The sequence below is a fragment of the Nelusetta ayraudi genome, unplaced genomic scaffold (assembly GCF_046127955.1).
Source record: "Nelusetta ayraudi isolate G7.1 ecotype Tasmania unplaced genomic scaffold, CSIRO-AGI_Nayr_v1 ptg000070l, whole genome shotgun sequence".
NCBI lineage: Eukaryota > Metazoa > Chordata > Actinopteri > Tetraodontiformes > Monacanthidae > Nelusetta > Nelusetta ayraudi.
In genome coordinates this window covers 5628782-5638469 of record NW_027466120.1, presented here as the reverse complement: position 1 = coordinate 5638469, position 9688 = coordinate 5628782, and the positions used below count along the sequence as shown (strand labels likewise).

Genomic DNA, 9688 nt, shown 5'->3' with positions numbered 1-9688 from the left:
ATAATTAGATTCCTTTACATGGCACTTGCACTTTTATTGCCACTTTGTTTCCTCTGCTTATTTTCAAGTTTCTTGAAGAGACCGTCTCCACTGATGAGGCCATTTGTACGATTATCAAAAGCAAGATACAGGGTCTTGTTTGGCCCTGGCATTTCTCCTGCAGCTCTGGAAGGTCAAAGGTCATTTCCATCACAGATCCTGTCGCTCTAAAGTTGCGCAGTGACTCAGAGTAAACAGGTTTCACTTAAAGGTGGAGTCTGGAGAGGGCGAAGCACAGGCCAAGGTCTTCCTCATGACTCTTATCTTGAAGGTTGCTGTTACGGTCCGTCAGCCAGTGCGGCCTCTTTTGTGTTTGTACTTTGTGTACGCTTGTACATTGCTTGGCAATACCTGGGACTCTACAACCCGGTTTTAGAACTGAAGAAGCCTTTTGGATGAGAGGCGAAACGTCTTCAAGATCACAAGAACAAGAATCAATGAGAACTCGCATGATCTATTGGGCCAATCAGAACAATCCTGGAGAGCGTCACTTACAGACACATCAGGATGCAGCCAAACAGAACGAGCTGAGACACAACAGCACGTACAACGCTGTGATGTCACGCTGGGAATAAACTCTTTTCTGGTGATTTTCTGGCCTTTATCATTTTTTTCAAACAACTAAAAGACCATAACAGAAAAATCTACAATAGAAAGATTTGCTATGAATTGTTTCAGGTCACAGTCGTCCTGTCAGCCGTTTTAAAGGTGTTTGCTGCAGTACCTCGAGTGGCCACTGGGAATAATCGGCACGCCACCAGATTGCCATTCCGGTATTCAGTTCTTATTATATATCAGTTGAAAGGTGTGCAGTGTGGAGTCAGTTTCCAGAGTGTGGTGACATCAGGGCTATGAAACAAGTTTGTTTGTACATAGCTCTGTTGTCATTGCAGTGGTGTAGCTGCTGACAGCTCAATATGGCGAAGATTCTTCCCTAGCGACTCGAAAGGTAACTTCCAACATGAGACTTGGAGGGCTTTTTCGGTCAGGTAAAAGGATTTAGATTTCCTATGATGTCGTCAATAAAATAAACTAGCGCAAATCTTAAACCTCCATTCGCTGATGTGAAGAATTCCAGTATAGCCTGTCAAGTGTGTGTGTGTGTAGACAGGTTAATCTGCAGAGGGGAGGTCGCTGACCTTGGTGTGCAGAGCGGGTCACTAATCCACTGATCCACTGTTAAACAGAGATTGGATTTATCCTAAATCTCATTTAAACTACCAGCACCTTGTGCCTTTTTTTTTTTCAAACAAAACGACACTTGCAGCAAAATCAGGTAAACACATTGCTTTTTATTTCAGCAACAACAACATAATGAAACCAATTTCATCTCTTAGCTTAACTATTTTCTTGCTCTGAACAGCAACAGTCTGGCATGACCAGTTTAAGGCTTTTTGATTCCAGCGTTTAATTTGAGGTACAGCCCCATTCATCCACAGCCACCTACAAGCCCATTGTATAATATAATACCGTGTGCTTTTGTTACATGGACAGAAGAAGCACCATAACTTAGGCCCCACTTCTTGGCTTTGTTACCTGAACAGTGATGGTACGTCGGTGCTCTGTGGGCTGCTTAGTTCTCTATCATTCGGAACAATGAGCTGACTGGACAGTGTTGATGGAGAGAAATTCACATCTCAGAGATTCCGTTTGAAACTAACCACAATGCACATAGCAGGACACCCCTCTCGCTTATTTCTGCATACACTCATGCCGGCATGTGAGCTGTCACACACATACGCAGACACACACGGACACACATGGCTGAGAGGTTTCCCTTTTGTGCCCGTTTGTTTCAAATAAAATGCCAAAAACTGTAACACTTTATTTTCCAAGCCCATAACTCCATAGTGGTTTTTAGTGGAGAGTGTTTACATCTACCACTTGTTGTGACTTAAAGAAAGGCTTAACTCGTGTGACCAATGCCATTTTAGTTTGTGCACAGCAGATTGTTCACATTCGGCATGTGCAACCGCTTGCACAACTCGTACCACAGGTATCCAGTTTCACGTATGAAACATTTGATAAATTATCATAAATAAATAAAAAAAATTGGAGGTCATAAAAAAAAAACTGAAAGAAATTCCTGTGGATGACTTGAAAAAATCCTTACCAAAGATCAAATGCTGTTCCTGGAGTTATACCTTTAACTTTTCTATGAAATTATGGGAAATCCGACATGTAAAATAAAGTGTTAATAACAGTGCAGCAAAGCAATTATGTTGACATGGAGTCTGCAGCTTTTTTTTCCACGTTGTCTTTTCTTTTTTTTCGTTTTACATTTTTCAAACAACACAGTATGGTTACAGTACAGTTACAGACAGTGCTGTCCCTCTGAAACTACTGTCCAGCATACAGTTTAATTTACAGGGAAATTCAAGTCTGTCCTTCCATCTCTTCACTATGTATGAAAATATGACTGTTGTGAGTCCTATCCGTAGTATACATCCTGTAAATGTAATGTAGCTATTGTTCAGTTACCTACACATTCTGAATGGTGGTGCATCGTAATAACAGTGATGGCATGGCCTGAAAACAACAGATTGCCTGTAAACACACACAAATCTCTTTTTTTTTTTTTTGTTCTAGTTCACCTAAAAGAAAACAAACAGTAAACAGTACCACAAGAAAATCCCACTCACAGAATGAAAATGACCAAAGCCTTCTCATAAATAATCACATTTTCCACTGTTTATACATTCAACTCAAATGTTGCTTTTGAAGTGTGCTCTTCGCAGGAGCAGAAGCACTTTCAGACACTTCTTCAACATGGATGAATAGCTATGGAACATCATGATTTGATTATCAGTGCCTCTGCTATGTTTCAGTGCCGTTAACACAGCCCTCCTTCCTACTCTTCCACGCTCTTAGGTGTGATGTTTCTCTCTTCTAGCTGCCACAGACAATCATGCATGTTGAAGGGTCACCTCTTAACTCTTAACCACATTGATATGATGTGCCAAAGCACCTTCGTGGGGAGGAATTCCCCGCATCTTGATGATGCTAGAACTGCTCCACTCCCTCTGTCAGACTGCTTCACTCTAAGCTCACCGGACAGCGAGAGTCAGTGCTTAATGCCGCTTAAACCACTTCCTGTACTTCGCCTTAGCCTAGAGGAATAACACAGTGACTGAAACCAAAAACAAAAATGCACCATCATTGAACAACATCACAGTACTTTGTCTTTGTAAAATAAAATAAAAGCAAAACACTCTCCCTCTTTAAATCAGCTGTTCCTCTTCCCCGTCTGACAGACGTGGAGCTGGAACAGACATCACTGTGAGAGTCGTCCCGCCCGTCACTTCATTTAAGGCAGGATGCCTTGCGAGCCCAGTCACAGCACCTTCAGCACATCACACAGTGGTCTCGTACTCCATCACTTCTTTGGGTGTGCTCAGACAGCGGTACTGGATTCTTGGCGTGACCGGAGCGGTGCTCTCCAGCACCAGAATGGTTCTTCGCAGCCGGCGGTCTATGTAGTGGGCGTCCCAGGCAGGGTACTTCTTCCTGGGAAGGTCTATCCTGATGACTGGGCCCTCTGTCCTGGGTGTGAGGCGGCTCACAGGCGCCTGAGCCCCCCTCGGGGGTCTCACCTGGAACACGTCTCCGTCTATCCCAGTGCCCTGCTCTCTGTCCGACCCTTTAGTTCTCTGCAGGGTCCTGGGGGGGCTGCTGACCACGTCGGGCGGGAGGCTGGTCGCCGGGGAGGCGAGCGACTCGGCGGGAACCTCCTTCTCCACGATGTAACCCCACCCTGAAACCGGTCCGTCGGGGTGCAGCAGGCAGTAATACACAAACATGAAGAAGGTGCCCAGAGCGTAGCTGCTGGCCACCACGCACACCATGACCACGGCGTAGAACTCGGTGGTCCGGTGGCTGCCGTAGAGGTACCAGGTGGTGGTCAGCACCACGTTCTCCAAGAACACAGTCAGGCTGTAGATCAGCATCCTGCAGCGGGTGCGGCCCTCTCTGACACTGAACCAGCAGAAAACGTACACGATGCCCACCATCATGTTGTAGATGATCTCCTCCCACTTGGACATGCAGAAGTCCGTCTCGCCTTGGATGATCCAAAACGTCATGATGCACCAGTGGGCCACAATGAAGATGCCAAAGTAAAGCTGAAAGACAGAGGCGAAGAGGGCGAAGGCCAGCGTGCGGGCGCCGATGGTGAACAGGTGCCACAGGATCTGAACAATGACGGCCTTGTAGCTCATTGGTAGCTTATCATCTCGAGAGTCCCTCAGGACTTTCTGATAGGAGGCGACCATCCAGGCGAGGGATATCAGTGAGGCGGAGGCTGAAAGCCCTGAGGAAACCAAACAAGAGAGAGACTGAGCCTCTCAGAAAGAACAGGAGTGACGCCGGAGTGCCCCTTTTCACAGAAACATTCACAGGTTTAGCCCTCTGTTTGCAGCCTCCTGTGAGAACGATGCCTCGATGCCTGTCTGCTTGTTTTTAATTTGCTTCTGATACCAATGTTTTGCGCAAATCTTCCATGTTCGGAATGGAGTAAAAAAAGGGCGGCTTCGAGGCAGCTGGAAATACCGGCAGAAGAAATGGTGCCCCTTTGTGACATCACAAAAGGGATAATTTTTAGAAATGCCCGACTTAGATGATTAAAATTTCCAGGGAGTCCAGTAAAAGGCTCCAGACACATTTTACTGTCATAGAACACTGGGATGGAGAATTTTGAACACCATCCAACAACTGCCTTCTGCTGGGTTCTAAATGAGGCTAGAGAGTTATATCTTATTTGCTCAAAGTGCTGGCTGCCCTTTGAGCAATAAGAGAGTCAGCCAAAAATAATGTATATACACATCAGGAATAGGAAAAGTTGCATAAATATTTCAACACCAAATTCATTCAGACATCACAAGACTAATACAAGATACTTTTTGGCCTCTACAAGTACCTATATGCATAGAAGTACTTATACAAATCAAATGTACATGCAAGTTTTTCTTTCCCTGATGTGTGTGTACATTATTTTTGGCTGACTCTGTATGCGATGTGTGTTGCTGGATTGACCTGTGTAGATCACTCACCCTGGAGGGGCAGCACCTGCTTGGTGTGGATCATGATGCTGAGCTGCAGAACCAGCTGGGGGGCGCTCTTTAGGAAGGACTCCAGCAGGCGCAGCATGCTGATATCAGCGCTCTCAAACATCATGCGCCAGTAGTAATGGCGGCGTTCGGGGTCTCTGTGCCAACGACTCTGCACGCCCAAGTACAGAGCATGTACATACCTGTGTGTAAAAAGCAGACATCCATCCCTTCATTAAACTGAGCCAAAGTGGGGGAAAAAATATTACAGAGAAGTTTGGAGCTTAATACTCTGCTTCTGAAACTCCTGGACATCAAACCCCGATTCTCAGAAGTCATAACTCATTATTCCAAACTCTGGGAGCCGTCAGAAGTTCCTGCCAAAGCGCGGGGTGCTTGTTCCTCTAGGATTTAGATTAGACCGAAACTGAACTAAGCAGCTCTGTGGTTTCAATTTTAGTGCAGACATCAGAGGGGGTGAATGTAGCTGCGGTCTGCGATCTCGCTTCACATAAAGGAAGTCAGAGGGCTGCGGAAAAGAGAAGACGCACAAGAAAAACTGCATGAAATATGAACGCTTTCGAATGCACGCCATAGGCTGAATGCGGGGGGGGGGGGGGGGGCATCCTATGCGAACACACAGCCTCCCGTCCTACAGTCTCTATAATAACCTTGTGTAACGGGCGCGTGACATTTTACGGGCAGATGAACTGTGCAAACATATTTCGGCGCTGATGTGTTGACATTTACTTGTAGCGCGCAACCACCATGAAATGATAATCATCACACATGAACTGTTTGAAAAAGACTGCCGTGCAGGAGTGACGCTATAAATGACTTTGCGACTGCCTCAGGGAGACGGGTCAAAAGAGTCCCGCGTCAACAAGCCCAGCAGACCACGAGGGGGTTTGTGTAACCATTTTTTTCTTTTGTTCTGGTTCCCGCTACACCCAGTGTGCCTTGGGACGTCACACTCACAAAGTAGACCATGCAAGCAGTAATGAGGGTCAAAGAGCTCCCAGGAAAGGGGGGCATGCACTAGTGTTGTAGTATTCGAGATTGGTCTTGGTCTCAAGTCAACTTTTTCTCAGACTCTTTACTCTGTATTGACTCGGTCTCTTGACTGGACGGACTCTGGATTTTTGAACAAGGCCAGTCAACACTACAATGACAGATAGAAAAAGAATCCACCGGCTGCCGCTTCACGCTCTGCTTGTATGACAGCCAAAGTGACACAGCCCCCTTATTCCTAGTTCATTTATTTTCTAATTTCATGAAACAAAGTTGTGTTTTTGGAAATGGTTCACAATAGCTGGCAAAGCAAAAGTTAACGTAACGATACCTTGCTGAAAAGAAATGTTGCTGTGCGATATAGAAGCAAACTTGAATTTAAAAAAAGATACTAGTCATTTTTTTCTGTTTTGTTGTTATTTTTCTTTGACATATAAAGTCTTGGTCTTGTCTCGATCTCGGTACTCTCTGGTCTTGATAATGTCTTGGTCTCAGTTGGTGAGGTCTTGACTAGAACACTAGCGTGCACACACTCGCGGAAAGTAGCAATAGCAATGCAAAGCGAGACTGTAACACAAAGCCCACATGGCGTCTCTGGCGCGCTGACATTTAATTCTGGTGGCCGGCCCAAATTGATCCCCGCTCACCTGGCCGACAGTGTATCAGTGACGGATCATTCCTGAGTTAACAGCTGAGGGTGATACACCCGCCGGTAATCCTCTTAATGTGCAGACATGCCGGTCTGAGAGGAGCAGCGATGAAAGGTTCTCTCTCTCTCTCTCTCTCTCTCTCTCTCTCTCTCTCCCTCTATCACACACACACACACACACACACACACACACACACACACACACACACACACACAGCAGCTTTAATGGTATTACCGGTAATTTTGTGCTGCCACAATGTTTTAATGTGCTCCTGGGCACATTCACACACAGAGGTCTAAGACTCCAGGAGGACCTGAGAGATCGATAAAAAATGCCCACAGGACTGGCTCAATGGGGCCGGAAGAAAGGTGCAGACAGATAAATCAACAGCTGATTTTTTTTTTTTAGACAGCATTAGCGCTTGTTTTTCTCAATGCACAGAATTCAACTTTGACCACTTGTCTGACCCCCCCGCCACGCTCCCACTGTGGCTCAGCCCAAGGCCTCCTCCATCTGACTGGCAGCAGTTCAAGACTGTCAAAACCTATCAGGCCTCAGTGGTGCCTCACCAGCCCTGACTGAGTGTGCTGACCCACAGACCTACTGGCATTCAAGTGAGAGTAATGCTCCAGTGTACACGCCTTTGTTTTTCAGTCTCGGAGCGCGCCGCGCTAATTAAACATGTTTGCGTCTGGTGGAGAGAAACAAACTCTCTCAACCTAAAGCCTGTTGGGAGCTTTGAGAATATGGATTTTTACAAACATAAAGAGAGGAAGCCCGGAGCAAAGAGCCGAAAATACAACAAGCACTGATTGGGGAAGCGAGGAGGCGGATGGCTGCAAATAGAAAGCGGCTCCCAAGACACTTTCAGAATTTCCATTTCTTACGTCTGTTTTCGAAGTCCCTGAGGGGAAAAAACAGGGATTTTTAGTTTTCCATCCGAGGCGATTGGAGTGAACGAGATGTTGATTTTCCCGGGAGATGATTGACCTAAAAGCGCGTCAAGGGGTTGGAGGTGGGGTGATGGGGGTGGAGCCTGATTCGCCTCTTACAAGCTCGCGAGAAATGTCAAACAATACGACCGAGCATTATGGCATTTTGAGCGCACACCCCTGCCCTTAAAGATCAGGTTACATAAGCGTCGACACAAATGAAAGGATATTCTGAGGGAAGCCATAGACAATCATGCAGAGGCACAACAAATTCACACACGCACACACGCACGCACGCACACACACACACACACACACACACACACACACACACACACACACACACACAAAGGGGCGAAATATGTCTTCCCGCCCCCTTAATCTCCTCCAACATTGAATTACGGACGTGGAGACTCACCTCCAGACCTGTGCCAGTTGAAAGGTGTGGATGACGGCTTGTAGGAACCAGGCGAAGAGCCTGCAGCAGCCCCGGGCTCCTCCTCCCCCGGTGGCCGGCCCTGGCAGCACAACGGCCGCGGCGGCGGTGCGGCCAGCGCCCCGATCCTCGCTGTCCTTGGTGCTGAAGTCGCTCCCTTCCGCCCCGGATGCGGCCACCACGGCCGCCGCTGCCGTGCCGCTCTCGGCGCTCTCCGAGAAGTCGTAAGCGAACCATCGGAAACTTAACACTTGCACGACCACGGACGGGACTACGACAAAGACCAGAGTCAGCGCGAAGCACCAGTAGTACCTCCGTAGGTAGTAGTCCGCCGCCAGCCACAGGTCTGAGGCCCCGTCCGAGAAGAAGACCAAGAGGGCGCACAGTGTCCAGCAGAAGTCCGGGAGGGTGTAGCGCTGCTCGGCGGGGCGTCGCAGGGGAGGCCCGGGAGGGTCCGACCGCGGGGGACACACGGCGGCGGGGGTTTCGTTTCGCGGAGGGACGGCTGCACCGTCAGATTTCGCGGCCATGTTTGTTGTAGGGGAAGAGAGTGAGTAGGAGATGGGAAAATGATGGAAGGGGGAGGGGGTCGCGTAGCATGTCGGTTTGTATCCATGCGTGTGTGTGTGTGTGTGTGGGTGAGAGGGAGGGGGAGGAGGCAGGGAGGAGAGGGAGGAAGAGGAGGAGAGAGGGGAGGCACCGCCGCCCATCAATCAGCGACCACCACGGGAAGGAATAGGGGGCTTCAGCAGTGACGGGATGGGCGCAGCAGCTCCGCCCGGTGCCCGGGTAGCAGGAGCAGACAGCGGCCGGTGAATGGCAGAGTGAATCCGAATTTCACACACAGTGAGTCGCGTCAAATGGGAGATATTTGTGTGGATGCATTTGTACCGTAGGTTGAGTTTTATCGCAGTCCTCACTGCAGCTGGTTTAAACATACACACTCTACTCCACAGTTATTAAAGTTCTGTCAACCAATCCATGAGAAGGCCACAATATTAGGTCACCCAAAGACAGAGACTGGCTCAGAACAGGTCCACCCTTCTTCGCTGCAGGGTTTTAGTTCAGGTCACACCCCAAAAAGGCATCAATTATAAAACACTTTTCTTCCTCCACACTTTTAAGATATTGTTTGTGTCACCATTCATCTGAATCTTTTTGGTTCATGTTTTTTGATCCTGTTTGGCTTGCTGCTATTCATAGTCAAATCACTGATGTGTTATTAACCAAACTAGACTTAAAAACTGCCACTCATGTCATCACACCTCAAGTGATCCATTGAAGCTTTGGGAGGATGCATGAAAATCGAGGTACGTTGGGTTTACCATATTGTGTTCAGCATGCTTTAATATTACTCCCCTGCGCCCTTCCTCCATTTATCTCCAGCTTCCTGCAGGTCAGCTGACTCATCCCTTTCCCTCGAGTGTAAAGTGGCTGGCAGCAGGAAACACCACAGCCGCACTATTAGCTCGAAGAGGCTCTCAAGAGATATTGATTCCGTCACCAACATGTCCCGACAACACCGGAAGCAGAGATCGAGAAATAAATTCAAAAACCTGAGCTACACTTTTTGCA

At 47.7% G+C, this 9688-nt stretch overlaps 1 protein-coding gene across 1 annotated transcript; it reads right to left on the bottom strand.

Moving 5' to 3' along the window:
- Positions 1-1311: 1311 nt before the first annotated feature.
- On the bottom strand, positions 1312-9677 carry xkr7a (XK related 7a). The gene is made up of 3 exons (XM_076041687.1): positions 8096-9677; positions 5088-5287; positions 1312-4348 (listed from the first exon to the last, which is right to left on the bottom strand). The coding sequence occupies exons 1-3, from the start codon at positions 8821-8823 to the stop codon at positions 3393-3395; spliced, it is 1884 nt and encodes a 627-aa protein (XP_075897802.1). The 5' UTR covers positions 8824-9677; the 3' UTR covers positions 1312-3392.
- Between the last annotated feature and the right edge of the window lie 11 nt (positions 9678-9688).